The following is a 19,276-nucleotide window of genomic DNA, read 5'->3' as shown; positions in this document are numbered from 1 at the left end:
CCAGGACCCCAGCGCTGCAGAGCCACAGTGCTAACCACTGAGCCACCATCTGTAATATAACAGTGTTGGCCAAAGATGCTCAGTGCTTGCCAGCCCTTTCCATTAGGCAATATAAGCACTGATCTGATGCTGTGACACCACTGAATCACGCTGTTGGCCCCCGATCAGTGCCAGCTTCAATGCCGCGGCTCTTCCAAGGCTGCAGAGGCAAAACCTCCATATACCAATATCTGGGAGCGCACAGTGTGGGCCAGCTGTGTGACCAAGCTGCTGAACTATCGATCATGTAGTAGCGCTCAGCCCCAGAAAGCAAGAAGGCAGGAGATTGGGGCGCTCCTGTAGAGGCAAGATGACTCAATCACATTAACTAGATTGATGATTATGTTCATTTACATTGTAATAGTATTAATAAAATTGCATTCTCTTTGGACATGTTACTTTTCACATCAATATACTGTCTAACTTACTGTTAGGAATCTTTGTGCCATTTCTATCTCATTAATGCCCCACCCTTGACTTTGACCACCCGAACAGATCTCCCATCCATAAGATGGTAGTAGATAGAATGGCAAATGAAAAGTTAAAGGGGTATTCCCTTCTCCAAGATCCTATCCCAATATTTAGTTGGTGTAATAGTAATAATATTAACAAATACCTCCAATTATACTATTAAAAATGTAGTATAGTTCTTCTGAATCACTATGTCGCTTTCGCAATGTGCAGGGCATTGCAGAAGCTTAGGTATCCATGGGTACAACCACTGAAAGCTAACTGTGTCACTATATGTGTGGTTGTAACCATTGATACCTCAGCTACTGCAATGCCTGCACATGGGTAGGCAACATAGTCAATCAGAAGAACTATACTACATTAATAAGTGGAGGTATTTGCTAATATTATTATTATTACACTTACTACATATCAGGATAGGATATTGGAGATGAACCCTTTTAAATCCTTTTCCCTTCTTATTTTTCTCACTAATCCATCGCAGTGCAGCTAGGCGAGAATCCTAAATGTGTAGGACTTGTGCAGATGCAGCGGGAAGGCTCATTGTGTCAGTGGAGGAGGCTAAACGATGAATCTCGTCACTGGCCCCTCCATCCGAATCCACGAGAAAAGGAACGCCATTCAGCCTCTTCCATTGAAACACACTGAGCCTTCCTGCCGCGTCTGCGTACGTCCTGGACCTCAAGAAATTGGCCATCTGCACCCATCCTCTGGACAATAGCGCCAACAGGCTGGACATCAGCAAGATGGAGAATGGGGCACAAATTGAAAACCTTAGATTTGTAAATTACATACTTTTTTTTACATTAGTCTTAAAGTGCCAACATCTTTTAATTACCTTAATTTTTCAATTGGTAGAAAAATTAAGTTCTAGTAAATGTTTTTTTTTTGTAGATTTTTGTCCAGGTTTAGGGCTTTGCGGTCTCTTATTGACTTCCAAAAGTAGATTTTTTTTATTTTTTTTATTTTTACAAGATAATGAGTACAGTGGGACAGATTTATTTTCTGCAGTCAGATTTTGCAGCTTAGCTTATGCCACTGTTCAGACCATGAAGTGGCCGGCAACTTCGGCTTCCTGTAGCCATACCTGATAAACGGGGCTTTAAGTACAAGCACAGATATGAGCCCAGTGTGTGACTCTGAACCGTGTCTAGCAGGTGCACCGATACATTGTGATTCATTTCTTACCCCATTGAATCATGTACCTTCATTGTATCTATTTGTTTTTGGGAAAACTGACCTGTTTTGTTTCTTTTTTTTTTTTTTTTAATAACAGTCTAGCTTACCAAAGAATGAGCTGGGAGGCATTGAAGAAATCCGTCAATGGTCTCATCAACAAAGTGAACGTTTCTAACATTGGAAATATTATCCAGGAGATTCTGCAAGAAAACATTATTCGCGGAAGGTAAAGCGATCTTTATTTTAGGTTTTTAGGATATCTGACATGACCTCCAATAATGCAGTCCAGATAATCAAGAGGCATCAGGAAAATGCCCGTTCCTGTCCTCTCCCGTCCAGTTACAGTTTATGGGGGTCTGTAAGTGGTCTCTGGGATTGAAACTGGTGCAGATTTGTAAAGAGAGTAAAATTGGGTCTGTAATATCCTAGGACAAAGTAAAGCAGCGTTATAATTCTGCTGTCTGTTTACAAGTGTATCTTGTTTTTTTTTTTACATAAAATATTGTACATTTGTATATGTTAATATTGTGTTTATAGTAAGCGCTGTCTTTTATGTTTCGTAGAGGTCAGCTGGCCAGATCTGTTCTCCTTGCTCAGAGTCAGTCTCCTATTTTCACTCATGTTTATGCTGCTTTGGTGGCGATCATCAACTCCAAGTTCCCTCAGATTGGAGAACTCATCCTAAAGAGGCTCATTCTGAATTTCCGCAAGGGTTACAGAAGAAATGATAAGGTAGGCTATGAGACTCGTATGCTCTTGCTACATTTCACCTTCTCTGATATTGTGCTGCTATTGTTAGTCTATTCTCTCATATGCAGAATATTATGAAAAAAGTTGTCTTCCTTTAAACAAATATATATAAATCTCTCTCTCCATACACATCTTTATATATAATATTACACATACAGACGTGTGTACGTGCTGTTTACTAAACTCATACATGGGCAGGTTTATGTGCCACAGTCAGTCTTGTATGGATATATTTTATAAAGTGGTCAATCCCTCCGACAAATAGAATACTTTTGGAAGCTTTTTCCTAGGAGGTATTAAAAAATTAAAAGCCAAGTGATGTTTTATGGTCTCCAAATAAAAATTATTATATGTAAAATAAAGAAAACCTGTACATTAAAGTGCAGATTAGTCGGTGGCAGCCTTTATAGTAGACTGGTTGGCAAAACAGGAAACATCTTGGTCTATGTTCAGGTTTCCAGCTGCCATCACTATAGGCGCTAGGAGTTTTCTGAATACTGTTCTACATTGCATAAAATACACAGTATATCGGAGGCTCCCTCTAGTAGCAGGTATGCAGAATGGTGTTTTAAAGGGAATCTGTCACCAGATTTTTACCACCTAATCTGAGAGCAGCATAATGTAGAGGCAGAGACCCTGATTCTAGTGATGTCAGCTACCGGGCTGCTCAGTGTAGTTTTCATAAAATTGTTTTACCAGCAGCAGATTGTCACTAGAAGACTAGTAGTCCTCCATATACAGAGGTCATGAATAACCCCTCCCACACTGCTGATTGGCAGCTTTTGTGCACATGGGTAGAAAGCTGCCAATCAGTGCTGAAGGGTGGGGTTACACAGAGGTCATGAATATGTCAGAGAAGTGGTAGATCTGCAGCAGGGAAAACAGTGATTATATCAAAGTGACAGCAATCAGCTCAGTAAGTGACACATCGCTGGAATCCCAGTCTCTGCCCCGACATTATGCTGCTCTCAGATGGGGTAGCAAGCACCTGCTGCCTGATTCCCTTTAAATCGGTCTATGCAACAGGGCTCTGGGCTTGAAAGGGTTGTACAGGTTTAGAACCACATGGCTACTGTCTTCAGAAGCCCCGACCTCTCCTTAGGCTGTTACAGCTCCATCAGCTTCATTGAGCTGATCTGCACTACCAGACTCAACCAGGGGGCAAGTGTGGCGCTGTTTCTTTTCTATCCTACTAAAACAATCTCTTAAAAACCACTTGGGCTCCTTTTGGATCTTTAGTCTAAAAATTTAGCAGCCAAATTGCTTTTTCGGTCACACTGACTACCAGTTTGTTCACCATCTGGTACCCGGGGTAAATGAAAATTGATATTGTAAGTCTGACCACACCTTTGCCTTGCTATGTGGCTTCTGTGTATGGAGGGATGCTGACATTTCCACTGTTGACCGCAGCTTATTTTTTTTCTGTTCTCAGACACTTTGTTTAACGTCTTCGAAGTTTGTTGCTCATCTCGTTAATCAGAATGTGGTAAGTAAAATGTTATCTTCTGTTTCCTTAATTGTGACAAACGAGTCTGACAGTAGGAGAAAGCTGCTGCATCTCTTAAAGGGGTTGTCCACTACTCAGACAACCCCTTCCCAATCCGCATGTTTGCCCTCTCCTCCCCCCAGTAAAATAACACTTAGGGTAAGCTCACACTAGGCTTTTATTTTCAGCGTTTTTTCACTGCTATGTAATAGGATGACTGCTATATATTAACCCCTTTACCCCCAAGGGTGGTTTGCACGTTAATGACCAGGCCAATTTTTACAATTCTGACCACTGTCCCTTTATGAGGTTATAACTCCGAAACGCTTCAACGGATCCTGGTGATTCTGACATTGTTTTCTCGTGACATATTGTACTTCACGATAGTGGTAAAATTTCTTTGATAGTACCTGCGTTTATTTGTGAAAAAAACGGAAATTTGGCGAAAATTTTGAAAATTTCGCAATTTTCAAACTTTGAATTTTTATGCAATTAAATCACAGAGATATGTCACACAAAATACTTAATAAGTAACATTTCCCACATGTCTCCTTTACATCAGCATAATTTTGGAACCAATTTTTTTTTTTGTTAGGGAGTTATAAGGGTTAAAAGTTGACCAGCAATTTCTCATTTTTACAACACCATTTTTTTTTTAGGGACCACGTCTCATTTGAAGTCATTTTGAGGGGTCTATATGATAGAAAATGCCCAAGTGTGACACCATTCTAAAAACTGCACCCCTCAAGGTGCTCAAAACCACATTCAAGAAGTTTATTAACCCTTCAGGTGTTTAATAGGAATTTTTGGAATGTTTAAATAAAAATGAACATTTAACTTTTTTACACAAAAAATTTACTTCAGCTCCAATTTGTTTTATTTTACCAAGGGTAACAGGAGAAATTGGACCCAAAAAGTTGTTGTCCAATTTGTCCTGAGTACGCTGATACCCCATATGTGGCAGTAAACCACTGTTTGGGCGCATGGGAGAGCTCGGAAGGGAAGGAGCGCTATTTGACTTTTCAATGCAAAATTGACAGGAATTGAGATGGGACGCCATGTTGCGTTTGGAGAGCCACTGATGTGCCTAAACATTGAAACCCCCCACAAGTGACACCATTTTGGAAAGTAGACCCCCTAAGGAACTTATCTAGAGGTGTGGTGAGCACTTTGACCCACCAAGTGCTTCACAGAAGTTTATAATGCAGAACCGTAAAAATAAAAAATCATATTTTTTCACAAAAATTATATTTTTGCCCCCAATTTTTTATTTTTCCAAGGGTAAGAGAAGAAATTGGACCTCAAAAGTTGTTGTCCAATTTGTCCTGAGTACGCTGATACCCCATATGTGGCAGTAAACCACTGTTTGGGCGCATGGGAGAGCTCGGAAGGGAAGGAGCGCAGTTTGACTTTTCAATGCAAAATTGACAGAAATTGAGATGGGACGCCATGTTGCGTTTGGAGAGCCACTGATGTGCCTAAACATTGAAACCCCCCACAAGTGACACCATTTTGGAAAGTAGACCCCCTAAGGAACTTATCTAGAGGTGTGGTGAGCATTTTGACCCACCAAGTGCTTCACAGACGTTTATAATGCAGAACCGTAAAAATAAAAAATCATATTTTTTCACAAAAATTATATTTTTGCCCCCAATTTTTTATTTTTCCAAGGGTAAGAGAAGAAATTGGACCTCAAAAGTTGTTGTCCAATTTGTCCCGAGTACGCTGATACCCCATATGTGGCAGTAAACCACTGTTTGGGCGCATGGGAGAGCTCGGAAGGGAAGGAGCGCCGTTTGACTTTTCAATGCAAAATTGACAGGAATTGAGATGGGACGCCATGTTGCGTTTGGAGAGCCACTGATGTGCCTAAACATTGAAACCCCCCACAAGTGACACCATTTTGGAAAGTAGACCCCCTAAGGAACTTATCTGGATGTGTGGTGAGCACTTTGACCCACCAAGGGCTTCACAGAAGTTTATAATGCAGAGCCATAAAAATAAAACAAAATTTTTTTCCCACAAAAATTATTTTTTAGCCCCCAGTTTTGTATTTTCCCTAGGGTAACAGGAGAAATTGGACCCCAAAAGTTGTTGTCCAATTTGTCCTGAGTACGCTGATACCCCATATGTGGGGGGGAACCACCGTTTGGGCGCATGGGAGGGTTCGGAAGGGAAGGAGCGCCATTTGGAATGCAGACTTAGATGGAATGGTCTGCAGGCGTCACATTGCGTTTGCAGAGCCCCTAATGTACCTAAACAGTAGAAACCCCCCACAAGTGACACCATTTTGGAAAGTAGACCCCCTAAGGAACTCATCTTGATGTGTTGTGAGAGCTTTGAACCCCCAAGTATTTCACTACAGTTTATAACGCAGAGCCATGCAAATAAAAAAAAATTTTTTTTCCACAAAAATTATATTTTAGCCCCCAGTTTTGTATTTTTCCAAGGTTAGCATGAGAAATTGGACCCTAAATGTTGTTGTCCAATTTGTCCTGAGTACGCTGATACCCGATATGTGGGGGGGAACCACCGTTTGGGCGCATGGGAGGGCTCGGAAGGGAAGGAGCATCATTTGGAATGCAGACTTAGATGGATTGGTCTGCAGGCGTCACATTGCGTTTGCAGAGCCCCTAATGTACCTAAACAGTAGAAACCCCCCACAAGTGACCCCATATTGGAAACTAGACCCCTCAATGAACTTATCTAGATGTGTTGTGAGAACTTTGAACCCCCAAGTGTTTCACTACAGTTTATAACGCAGAGCCGTGAAAATAAAAAATCTTTTTGTTTTCCCACAAAATTATTTTTTAGCCCCCAGTTTTGTATTTTCCCAAGGGTAACAGGAGAAATTGGTCCACAAAAGTTGTTGTCCAATTTGTCCTGAGTACGCTGATACCCCATATGTTGGGGTAAACCCCTGTTTGGGCACACAGGAGAGCTCGGAAGGGAAGGAGCACTGTTTTACTTTTTCAACGCAGAATTGGCTGGAATTGAGATCAGACGCCATGTCGTGTTTGGAGAGCCCCTGATGTGCCGAAACAGTGGAAACCCCCCAATTATAACTGAAACCCTAATCTAAACACACCCCTAACCCTAATTCCAACGGTAACCCTAACCACACCTCTAACCCTGACACACCCCTAACCCTAATCCCAACCCTATTCCCAACTGTAAATGTAATCTAAACCCTAACCCTAACTTTAGCCCCAACCCTAACTGTAGCCCCAACCCTAACCCTAACCCTAGCCCTAACCCTAGCCCTAACCCTAGCCCTATCCCTAACCCTAGCCCTAACCCTAGCCCTAACCCTAGCCCTAGCCCTAGCCCTAACCCTAGCCCTAATGGGAAAATGGAAATAAATACATTTTTTTTTATTTTTCCCTAACTAAGGGGGTGATGAAGGGGGGTTTGATTTACTTTTATAGCGAGTTTTTTAGCGGATTTTTATGATTGGCAGCCGTCACACACTGAAAGACCCTTTTTATTGCAAAAAATATTTTTTGCAATACCACATTTTGAGAGCTATAATTTTTCCATATTTTGGTCCACAGAGTCATGTGAGGTCTTGTTTTTTGCGGGACGAGTTGACGTTTTTATTGAAAACATTTTTGGGCACGTGACATTTTTTTTATCGCTTTTTATTCCGATTTTTGTGAGGAAGAATGACCAAAAGCCAGCTATTCATGAATTTCTATTGGGGGAGGCGTTTATACCGTTCCGCGTTTGGTAAAATTGATAAATCAGTTTTATTCTTCGGGTCAGTACGATTACAGCGATACCTCATTTATATCATTTTTTTATGGTTTGGTGCTTTTATACGATAAAAACTATTTTACAGAAAAAATAATTATTTTTGCATCGCTTTATTCTCAGGACTATAACTTTTTTATTTTTTTGCTGATGATGCTGTATGGCGGCTCTTTTTTTGCGGGACAATATGACGCTTTCAGCGGTACCATGGTTATTTATATCTGTCCTTTTGATCGCGTGTTATTCCACTTTTTGTTCGGCGGTATGATAATAAAGCGTTGTTTTTTGCCTCGTTTTTTTTTTTTTTCCTTACGGTGTTTACTGAAGGGGTTAACTAGTGGGACAGTTTTATAGGTCGGGTCGTTACGGACGCGGCGATACTAAATATGTGTACTTTTATTGGTTTTTTTTTTTTATTTAGATGAAGAAATGTATTTATGGGAATAATATATATTTTTTTTTTTTTCATTATTTTGGAATATTTTTTTTTATTTTTTTTACACATTTGGAATTTTTTTTTTTTACTTTGTCCCAGGGGGGGACATCACAGATCAGTGATCTGACAGTTTGCACAGCACTCTGTCAGATCACTGATCTGACATGCAGCGCTGCAGCCTTCACAGTGCCTGCTCTAAGCAGGCTCTGTGAAGCCACCTCCCTCCCTGCAGGACCCGGATCCGCGGCCATCTTGGATCCGGGGCTCGAGCAGGGAGGGAGGTGAGGAGACCCTCGCAGCAACGCGATCACATCGCGTTGCTGCGGGGGGCTCAGGGAAGCCCGCAGGGAGCCCCCTCCCTGCGCGGTGCTTCCCTGCACCGCCGGCACATCGCGATCATCTTTGATCGCGGTGTGCCAGGGGTTAATGTGCCGGGGGCGGTCCGTGACCGCTCCTGGCACATAGTGCCGGATGTCAGCTGCGATAAGCAGCTGACACCCGGCCGCGATCGGCCGCGCTCCCCCCGTGAGCGCGGCCGATCGGCTATGACGTACTATCCCGTCCAGGGTCAGATAAGCCCAGGGCACCTCGACGGGATAGTACGTCTAAGGTCACAGAGGGGTTAATATGATACAAATTTTGATGGGGTGCTTCTTAAATAACTAACATTTCCCACATGTCTGTTTTACAGCAGCATCATTTTGTAAAATGATCTTTTATTTTGTTAGGACGTTAGAAACTTTAAAATTGTAATAGTAATTTTTGTATTTTTTCTAGTAAACTTACAAAACTTATTTTTTCAGAGACTTGTTCAGGTTTGAAGTGACTTTGGAGGACGTGTATATTGGAAATGCTCAAATTGATATAATTTAAAACCAGCACCCCCTCCTCATATCCAAAACTGCTGTCAGATAGTTTATTAACCCTTCAGGTGCTTATCAGGAATTAATGCACAGTGGCATAACAGGAAAGAATTTTTTTTATATTTTATCACCTAAATGTTGCTAACTTCTGAACAGGTTACTATAGCCGGCTGACTCTAAAGTCATTATTTGGCTGTGAATTGCCATGGCAAACACCAGAACCACACAATCGAGGTTTAAGGGTGCCGATGAGGTTAAGTGCCCCCACACTGTTAACCATCAATATATACAGTAGCATCTAAGGGGGTTAAAGTGCCATTGTCGGTGCCAACAACAATCGTGGCTGAGGCAGCAGGGTGTCAGCTATAGTGTACAGCCGACATCTGCATTTTTATCCAATGGGGGATGCTATTCAATTATATCTTAGGTCAGTCGTATTGGTAGTCACTAAGGAGTTAAAGGGAATCTGTCAGCAGATTTCTGCTCCTTCATCTTACAGCAGCATGATGTAGGCAAAGAGAACCTGAATCCAATGATGTATCACTTAGTTTACTGAGTGCAGCCGTTCTGAAACAATCCAGAGTTTTTCGCTTTAGAATGGAGCAGAGCTGAGGAAGCTAACCCCGCCCACACCAGGCTCTGTGTATACAATGTCTATAGACAGTGCGGTGCCTATCACAGGAGGGGCGTGTCAGACCAGCATGCACTCTGCTGTGTCCCAGCAATGATAAACTCCTGGTGCTAAAACAATCACTGCAAGCAAACAAATCCACAGAGCTTGGTAAGAGAGGCATCGCTGAAATCTGTGTTTTAACCCCTACCTCATGCGGTCTTCAGATTACATGGTAAAAACCTGCTGACAGATTCTCTTTACGTAAAACAAAGAAAGTAGCTGCTTTTTATGACTTTTCAATGTTAATGTGAATTCAGTGGCCACGTCGCAGCTAAAAACCACGTCAGAGTGCAGGTTTACAGCAAGTCGGCTCAGTTTACTAATTGATTGTTAATGCCATGTATTTTTGGAGGAAAACTACAGTTTCAACTGCAAAGCTAGTGCCCATTACCAAATGGAAAACTTCTATTTTGTTTTTAAAATTCCGTTTTTTTCAGCCGTGGTGAAGCCTCTTCTTGTAATCACGCCAAAAGATTTAGACTGGTTACAAGATGGCGCTGCATTTTTTTTTTTTTTCCGTTTTTTTTTTACCAATATACCCGCTCAGTCAAAGGCTTGCAGTTGAAATTTACAATTTTTGTTGTAACTGTGTTTTCCTCCGAGCCCCCTGTAATTTATGATAAGTGTAGTGTCTGTCTCGGTGTGACCAGCCTGCGATTATGATGTTTGCTGCCGAGGAGTTGGTCGTTTTAGCATAAGGGTACCGTCACACAGTGGCATTTTGATCGCTACGACGGCACGATTTGTGACGTTCCAGCGATATATCCGTGACGTTCCAGCGATCTCGCTGTGTCTGACACGCTCCTGCGATCAGGGACCCCGCTGAGAATCGTACGTCGTAGCAGATCGTTTGATACTTTCTTTCGTCGTCTAGTGTCCCGCTGTGGCGGCATGATCGCATGGTGTAACAAAGGTGTGCACGATATTGTATACGATGTGCGCATAGTAACCAACGGCTTCTACATCCCACATACGTCATGAAATTATCGCTCCAGCGTCGTACATTGCAAAGTGTGACAGCAGTCTACGACGCTGGAGCGATATTGTTACAATGCTGGAGCGTCACGGATCGTGCCGTCGCAGCGATCAAAATGCCACTGTGTGACGGTACCCTAAGCGAAGGCATTTCTCTGTTTGTGCTCTTCATTGCTTCAGGCCCACGAGGTGCTGGCACTGGAAATGCTGACATTGCTGTTGGAGAGACCTACAGATGACAGTGTTGAAGTTTCTATTGGGTTTTTAAAGGAAAGCGGTCTTAAGCTAACTCAAGTAACCCCCAGAGGTGTAAATGGTAAGTGTTTGCTGTGCCGTCTCTTTACTGTGTCAGGACACTTTACTTTGCTCATTAACTTTAATGTTTGGAAAGAGGTGAACTCTAGCCCGAGCGCGGTGCTGTGAACATCCAACATGGGAGTCGCTGAATACATTATGGCCAAAACGCCTTTACAATGGATGCTGCTGACTTACATCACCCACCACAAGCTTTTTTTAATATACATAGCTTAGTAAAATATAATCTGTATTTATTTGCTTAAGGCATAAAAATGATACATTTGTGAAATGCTTTTTGTCTTCTGTTGACACTGTTTCTGGTGTTGCAACTCAGCTCCGGTAAAGTGAATAGAGCTGACCTGCAGTACCACAAAGAACCCATGGGCAGAGGTGGCGCTGTTTCTGAAACTGAGCAGTCATGTTTTCCTGATCTTAGACAAGCCATTTAAAGCTACTTTAAAAAAAATAAATCCTTAGATAATGTTAAGGTACCTTCACACTGAGCAACTTTTGAACGATAGCGATCCGTGACGTTGCAGCGTCCTGGATAGCGATCTCGTTGTGTTTGACACGCAGCAGCGATCAGGATCCTGCTATGACATCGCTGGTCGGAGCTAGAAGGCCAGAACTTTATTTCGTCGCTGGATCACCCGCTGACATCGCTGAATCGGCGTGTGTGACGCCGATCCAGCGATGTTTTCACTTGTAACCAGGGTAAACATCGGGTTACTAAGCGCAGGGCCACGCTTAGTAACCCGATATTTACCCTGGTTACTATTGTAAATGTAAAAAAAAAACAAAAAAACACTACATACTTACATTCCGGTGTCTGTCGCGTCCCCCGGCGTCAGCTTCCCGCACTGACTGTGAGCGCCGGCCGTAAAGCAGAGCACAGCAATGACGTCATCGCTCTGCTTTACGGCCGGCGCTTACACAGTGCAAGGAAGCTGACGCCGGGGGACGCGACAGACACCGGAATGTAAGTATGTAGTGTTTTTTGTTTTTTTTTTACATTTACAATGGTAACCAGGGTAAGCATCGGGTTACTAAGTGCGGCCCTGCGCTTAGTAACCCGATGTTTACCCTGGTTACCCGGGGACTTCGGCATCGTTGGTCGCTGGAGAGCTGTCTGTGTGACAGCTCTCCAGCGACCACACAACGACTAAACAGCGACGCTGCAGCGATCGGCATCGTTGTCTATATCGCTGCAGCGTCGCTTAATGTGACGGTACCTTTAGTGCAGAGGCTGCTGTGATCACAGGACTTTCAATACCTAGAAAGTTCCCGAAACCTCCTTGTTTGTGCAAGATATTCAAGTTATTGTAGATGTATCTCTCTCAGCAAGAAGAGCCTAAGGATATGTAATAATTTAAGTCTACTTTTACGCTGCACCATATTAAAATGGAGTGTTGTCACCAACTTTTCCCTGGAACCTTCCTAGCGTGCGGCAAGAATATCTCTCGCTTGTCAGATTTGCCTTTGAGAGCTTGTGAAAATCTGAGAGGTTAAACCTTTTGGGTGCTCTTTTGGCTGATATTAGGGGTTATTAAAAAGAGGACCTCTCCAAGGTATTATTTTCACTCTGAACACATGTATTTCCTCAGCTGTTAAGTGCTGTCTTCTTCCCCCCCTGCAGCTATATTCGAGCGTCTCCGGAACATCCTTCACGAGTCGGAGATAGACAAACGTGTGCAGTACATGATTGAGGTTATGTTTGCGGTAAGAAAGGACGGCTTTAAGGATCACCCAGTTATCCCAGAAGGACTGGACCTGGTGGAGGAGGAGGATCAGTTTACACATATGCTTCCACTAGAAGATGATTATAATCCAGAAGATGTCCTTAGTAAGTCCTAGCATTGCATAGATCACTCCACTGATGAAAGTCTGTGGCAGCTGGAAATTGACTTCTCTGCAAAATGTGTGTTTGCGACATAAATCAGGATCATTCAGTTGCACGGAGATTTCTCATCCCTGAGCTGTTTCTCTTTATGACACCGTTTCTGTTACAACAAATCTGTTATGCTTTTCTGTGTACTTCTTCTATGCTGTAGTCAAAAACCTCTGCTATAAAGCCAGAATGCTGCGATCATTCACTTCTGTCTAAGCCCTCTTATGTAAATGCAATGTGTTCCTGAGACTGGCTCTCATATTCCTATTTCTTTGTAAAAAAAAAAAATTCTACTTTTACACAAAATTTCATTGTAATGGGATCTTATCCCTGGCTAGCGTAATCTTAGTTTATGGTTTGCGCTTTCAGTACTTTTCTTTTTTTGTTTGTGATCATCCCAATGATGTTGCTTTTTGCTGTTTGCTACATTAATTTTATTTTCTCATGTGCTGATACCGAAGGCCCATAACTGCTCCTTACCATCCTTGAGAATAAAGGCCCAATGCAAACAAACTAATGTAAGCTGAACCCGACCATATTGCAGGTTCCCATTCCCCTGCCCCCATCAATACCGATGATATCCTAATTCTACCCTAAAAGATAATGGGGTGGATAAGGATCTCACACATCCAATTTCTTGCTGCCAATCCCTTTGTTCTTGGTGAGATAAGCCTCCATTAGAGGAGACTGGCAGTATATCTCTCATAGAGAACACAGGAACACTCGGCAGAACTAGCAGTCCTGTATATGGCGGAGTCAGGAAGATGGCTGCCGGCCGAACAACGCCATTCTATTTTGTAAAGGGACTGTAAAGGTACCTTCACACTCAGCGACGCTGCAGCGATACCGACAACGATGTCGATCGCTGCAGCGTCGCTGTTTGGTCGCTGGGGAGCTGTCACACAGACCGCTCTCCAGCGACCAACGATCCCGAAGTCCCCGGTAACCAGGATAAACATCGGGTTACTAAGCGCAGGGCCGCGCTTAGTAACCCGATGTTTACCATGGTTACCAGCGTAAATGTTAAAAAAAACAAACACTACATACTTACCTTCAGCTGTCTGTCCTCCGGCGCTGTGCTTTCCTCTGCACTGTCAGCGCCGGTCAGCCGGAAAGCAGAGCGGTGACATCACCGCTGTGCTTTCCGGCTGACCGGCGCTGACACAGGATGCAGGAGGAGTGCAGAGAAGCACAGCGCCGGGGACAGACAGCTGAAGGTAAGTATGTAGTGTTTGTTTTCTTACTTTTACGCTGGTAACCAGGGTAAACATCGGGTTACTAAGCGCGGCCCTGCGCTTAGTTACCCGATGTTTACCCTGGTTACCAGTGAAGACATCGCTGGATCGGTGTCACACACGCCGATCCAGCGATGTCTGCAGGGAGTCCAGCGACGAAATAAAGTTCTGGACTTTCCTCAGCGACCAACGATCTCCCAGCAGTGGCCTGATCGTTGGTCGCTGTCACACATAACGATTTCCTTAACGATATCGTTGCTACGTCACAAAAAGCAACGATATCGTTAACGATATCGTTATGTGTGAAGGTACCTTAAGAGCGATCCCGTCACACATCACAATCTTCAGCCGCTTGGTGTTCATAGAATTGCACCACAGTTTACAGGGGTTGTACTGTCTAAAACTACAAGTCTGCAGTCACTTCATGCGACTGCAAACTTGCAAATCCTCTCCCCGCACCAACTGCTTTCTGTGAGGATTCTCCTTTCCGGTGGTCTTGTGACCAGAAGTATGCGATATGCATAATCCTGGCCACAATATGACTAGACTTTTATCGGCCTCTCTCCACACACTTGCATTGAGTAAGGCCGTGCCCATCTAGTCAGATTGTGGCCAGATCACATACTTGTGGTCAAATGTCCGCCGTTCCTGGTGCTCACACAGGAGAATTCTCGCCTGATATAAGAATTCACAAGTCTGCAGTCACATAAAGTCACATAAAGTAACTGCAGACTTGTAGTTGTAGACTGGACAACTCCCTTAACATGCACAATGAATGGCCGGGAGTGTTGTAAGTCATGATGAATAATTGTTCATAGTCATCATAATTATTACATAATTTGCAGAAACTGTCATGTAAATGAAAAATAAATTGTGGTTCATTATGATTGAAATTTCCCATTGAATCTTCTTAACTGCGTTAATTTTTTTCCTGCAGTGTGTGGATGGGATTTTTTAAATGCTCTTTGCTGCTGACTCCCGGTGGAGCACCTAGGGTTCGTGCTCTTAAAGGGGAGCACTATAGCTTAGAGGCATTTAATGTAAGTGTTCACCTGCAAGATGGCTCCTAGTCAATAGCTGGGAGGCATCTTGATTAACAGGCACCCTTCCCAATAGGGAGCTGCCAAGCAACACTTTCAGTCACTGGGTAGTGTAGTGTTCTACTAGTGAAGTTGTGAGGTCCCCTGGTTCCAGTGTGGCCAGTGTCATGAACCCAAGTCCCTGATTGTAGCGCAGTCAGTCTTGATCCCGAGTTCCCTGGTCCTAGTGCAGCAAGTGCCTGTACGTGTTTTCCATGTCTCGGGCTGCTACAACAATGTCAGTAAAGCCCCCCCACACACACTAGACTAATGTCAGTAAAGCCCCCCCATACACACTAGACTAATGTCAGTAAAGCCCCCCCATACACACTAGACTAATGTCAGTAAAGCCCCCCCATACACACTAGACTAATGTCAGTAAAGCCCCCATACACACTAGACTAATGTCAGTAAAGCCCCCCCCCACACACACACTAGACTAATGTCAGTAAAGCCCCCCCATACACACTAGACTAATGTCAGTAAAGCCCCCCCATACACACTAGACTAATGTCAGTAAAGCCCCCATACACACTAGACTAATGTCAGTAAAGCCCCCCATACACACTAGACTAATGTCAGTAAAGCCCCGCACACACACTAGACTAATGTCAGTAAAGCCCCACACACACACTAGACTAATGTCAGTAAAGCCCCCCCCCATACACACTAGACTAATGTCAGTAAAGCCCCGCACACACACTAGACTAATGTCAGTAAAGCCCCCCACACACACTAGACTAATGTCAGTAAAGCCCCCCCATACACACTAGACTAATGTCAGTAAAGCCCCGCACACACACTAGACTAATGTCAGTAAAGCCCCCCACACACACTAGACTAATGTCAGTAAAGCCCCCCACACACACTAGACTAATGTCAGTAAAGCCCCCCACACACACTAGACTAATGTCAGTAAAGCCGAGTCTTCTGATCTTGGCACCATGGGCTGACAATCTAATGTGTATAGGGACCTCTGAACTCGCCCATGACCTGTCTGGAGGAGAGAAGGAGAAGACGTGTTGGATTTCCAGTGGCCGATCCTTTTCTTCTACAAGACATAATTTGCTGGCGCAGGATTCCAGCAGCAGCTCTTGTAAAAGAAAGGATTGATCCATAGCAGATTCTAAGCTGTAAGTGACACAGTCCAAAAAAAGCCCCAAATCCACTGGTGTAATTAAAGTCCCAACCCAAAAATGGATGGAGAGCACTCAACAGGGGCAGAAAATATGAAAAATTCCTCACTGTTTTGTGTATGGAGCAGTAAAGGAAGTTTTTCGATGTTTACTACCCCTGGTGAGTGCTGTCCATCAATGTTTAGGTTCTGGCAGCAGCTCAGTCATAGGGTGAGTCAGGAGAGCGCTGTGGACAATCTATATTGGGGTCTTGGGTACTAAAATAATGAATATAACTGGGGAACCAGGTGATGCATCCTTATAGGACAAGTACGTTCTGGAGATGGGTTCCCCCCCTGTAAGGCAGGGTAACAGAACGCGTTTTACTTATTGCTTGCATTTCTTTGCTGTCAGTCTCATGTGATAAGTAATCCCCTGAATTTTGTTTTAGATGTCTTCAAGATGGATCCAAATTTTCTTGAAAACGAAGAGAAGTATAAGACCATTAAAAAAGGTATGTAATAATACAAGATGAGGCAATAAAGTCCACGGGTTGTGGGCAGTCGTTAATTAATGATAGTATAGATCCAGTATGCACCTTGCGTAAAGCTAATAGAGCTGTGCGCCCGCTCGCTGCAGTGTGCTTTTCCCTCTAGCAGAGGAGAGTCACTTACGTATTTACAATGGAAGTTCATCCGGTATTTTTAATAAATCTGCGGCATGATGTAGTTGTCATTGCTGGAATGTGCATAATAACTCTACATCTGAAAACCAGCAATGCCATTAAATCTCTGGAGAGAATTTATTACTATTATTTGGTGTCGGTGAAGAAAAATACTTTTGCGCAGAGAGAACATTGTCAGCGAGGGGCCTGACTCCGGGCCCACGTCCTCCGCCTAAGTGTTCAGCTTTAGTTTTATTGCTTTCTGTGTCATTGGGAAGGAATTCAGTCTGGGGCTTGTTTCTTTGTGCTCAATTTGTAGATTCATTTTCTGTTTAATGAGTTTTATTTCCATTTGATATTAAGAAATTTTGGATGAAGGTGACAGCGATTCCGAAGGCGAGGAGGGGGGGAGTGATGATGACAGCGATGACGATGACAACGACGAAGCGGCAGAGGAAGGCGGCGAGGAAGGTCGGTGCTTTCATTTTATAGAATGTAATCTTTGCAAGACCTTAAAAATGTTTAAACCGTCCTCTTCTCCTTTTGTATATTCCCCTGGTGAGAGATGGTCATTGGGTCCTTCTGCTGGTCTCTGCCCTGCAAAAAGCAGAGGTATTAACATACATGGTGTCAGCAGTGTTCTGCGAGTTTCCAGTACTTTATTTTGGGGGGTCCTGAGTACATCTTTTTTTTTTTTTTTTTTTTTTAGAAACTAAATACTCCTTACTAGGGCTTATTACAAAGAAATGTGTGCCACAGGGTGACCTTACTAAGTAGTCAGCTTGTTACAGAGCTATTTATGAGGAACGGTTGGGGTTCACATTTCAGCTTTCTTTATAGATATTATTACAATCTTATAATTTCCTCCTACACAACTTTTGCTGTCAATGAATGGAAACACCCTTGTTTTCTAAAGGCTGACCATTTTTACACACCTATTGCTACTCGGACTGAGCTGTAGTTTGGTGTAATGTTTCGGTATAGATAGAAGCTAGCAATCTGTAAGCGAGGAGCTCTGTGCCGCAACCAGAGAAATGATTTGATCCCTTAACGATGGACAATGTACTTGTATACCCCTCGTCAGGGTAGTCGGTATAGAGCCAACACAGGAAATGAGCGCGAACCATCCCCATCAGCCATCATTTGCCATTAACCGTAGCAAGTGGAGCTGAGCTCTGAACGCTGCTGTCATTTTTGTTAAATGCAACTGTACATCTGACAGCGTCTTTTACAGCGTGCAACACGAGGGCGAGCCGTTCAACGTGCCCTCCGGCCCCCTCACAGCATGATTGTGGTGTGCTCTGCTGAAGATCCTCATGCCTGCAATGACTCTGCTTCTATGAAGACCAGAAAAAATAAACTTCCCACCACTAAAGGTACCTTCACACTAAGCGAGGTCGCTAGCGAGATCGCTGCTGAGTCACAAGTTTTGTGATGCAACAGCGACCTCAGTAGCGATCTCACTATGTTTGACACGTAGCAGCGACCAGGCCCCTGCTGTGAGATCGCTGGTCATGTCGGAATGGCCTGGACCTTTTTTTGATCGTTGAGGTCCCGCTGGGTAGCACACATCGCTGTGTTTGACACCTTACCAACGACCTCGTTGACGACTCAGACACCGACACATAGGCGTGCATTTGCGTTGCCTTTTCCGCACCCCTCCGCTCCGATTGGTGGTCGCTACTGCGTTCTGATTGGCGGTCATGCCTTCAACAGAAGGCGACATAGTAGCGCTTCCATCCTAGGTGCCAGAAGAACCGTTGAAGAATAGATAAATCGAAGAGGAGTCGCAGGCCGGAGAACTCTACAACGATCTGCAAACCACCACGCGGTCAGGAACAAAGGACGGAAGGGCTATTGTGTCGCCTCATAAGACAAGGCCGCCACCAATCAGAACGCAGTAGCGACCACCAATTGGAACTGAATGGGCGCGGAAAAGGCAACGCAAATGCACGCCTGTGTGACTACAACATCACACAGGACGTCCCTCATCGAGGTCTGAATCGTCATAATAGCTGCCATGTGACAGGGTCACAACGACCAACGACATCGTTGTACAGGTCGCTACAGGTCGCCGCATCGCTGCTGCGTCGTTGGGAAGATCTCACTGTTTGACATCTCACTAGCGACCACATAGCGACGCAGCAACGATCCCTGACAGGTCGGATCGTTGTCGGGATCGCTTTAGCGCCGCTAAGTGTGACGGGGCCTTAAGTCCGTAAACGTCCAACATATCAAAAGCTAAAATGGATTAACCGGTTGGTGCTAAATTCCATAAAGGGGAAAAGAAAAAAAGGGGAAAAGAAAAAAATCGAAAACTCAGATTTGCATTTTTTTTGTGACTTTCTGAACCTTCACCACTTAAAAAAAAAA

The 19,276-nt window shown here is 43.7% G+C and overlaps 1 protein-coding gene across 1 annotated transcript in view; it reads left to right on the top strand.

The window, feature by feature from the left end:
- Positions 1–19,276, top strand: part of CWC22 (CWC22 spliceosome associated protein homolog) — a 100,442-nt gene that overhangs the window by 18,281 nt on the left and 62,885 nt on the right. The window contains exons 5-11 of the mRNA XM_069733225.1: positions 1,787–1,915; positions 2,253–2,421; positions 3,872–3,925; positions 10,806–10,941; positions 12,559–12,765; positions 16,691–16,753; positions 17,267–17,374. Coding sequence (XP_069589326.1) covers positions 1,787–1,915; positions 2,253–2,421; positions 3,872–3,925; positions 10,806–10,941; positions 12,559–12,765; positions 16,691–16,753; positions 17,267–17,374 — 866 coding nt within the window. The remainder of the gene's footprint in view (positions 1–1,786; positions 1,916–2,252; positions 2,422–3,871; positions 3,926–10,805; positions 10,942–12,558; positions 12,766–16,690; positions 16,754–17,266; positions 17,375–19,276) is intronic.

Source organism: Ranitomeya imitator, chromosome 7 (genome assembly GCF_032444005.1).
Source record: "Ranitomeya imitator isolate aRanImi1 chromosome 7, aRanImi1.pri, whole genome shotgun sequence".
NCBI classification, from domain to species: domain Eukaryota; kingdom Metazoa; phylum Chordata; class Amphibia; order Anura; family Dendrobatidae; genus Ranitomeya; species Ranitomeya imitator.
The sequence above is the reverse complement of the archived record's forward strand: the minus strand, read 5'-3'. Positions and strand labels throughout refer to the sequence as shown.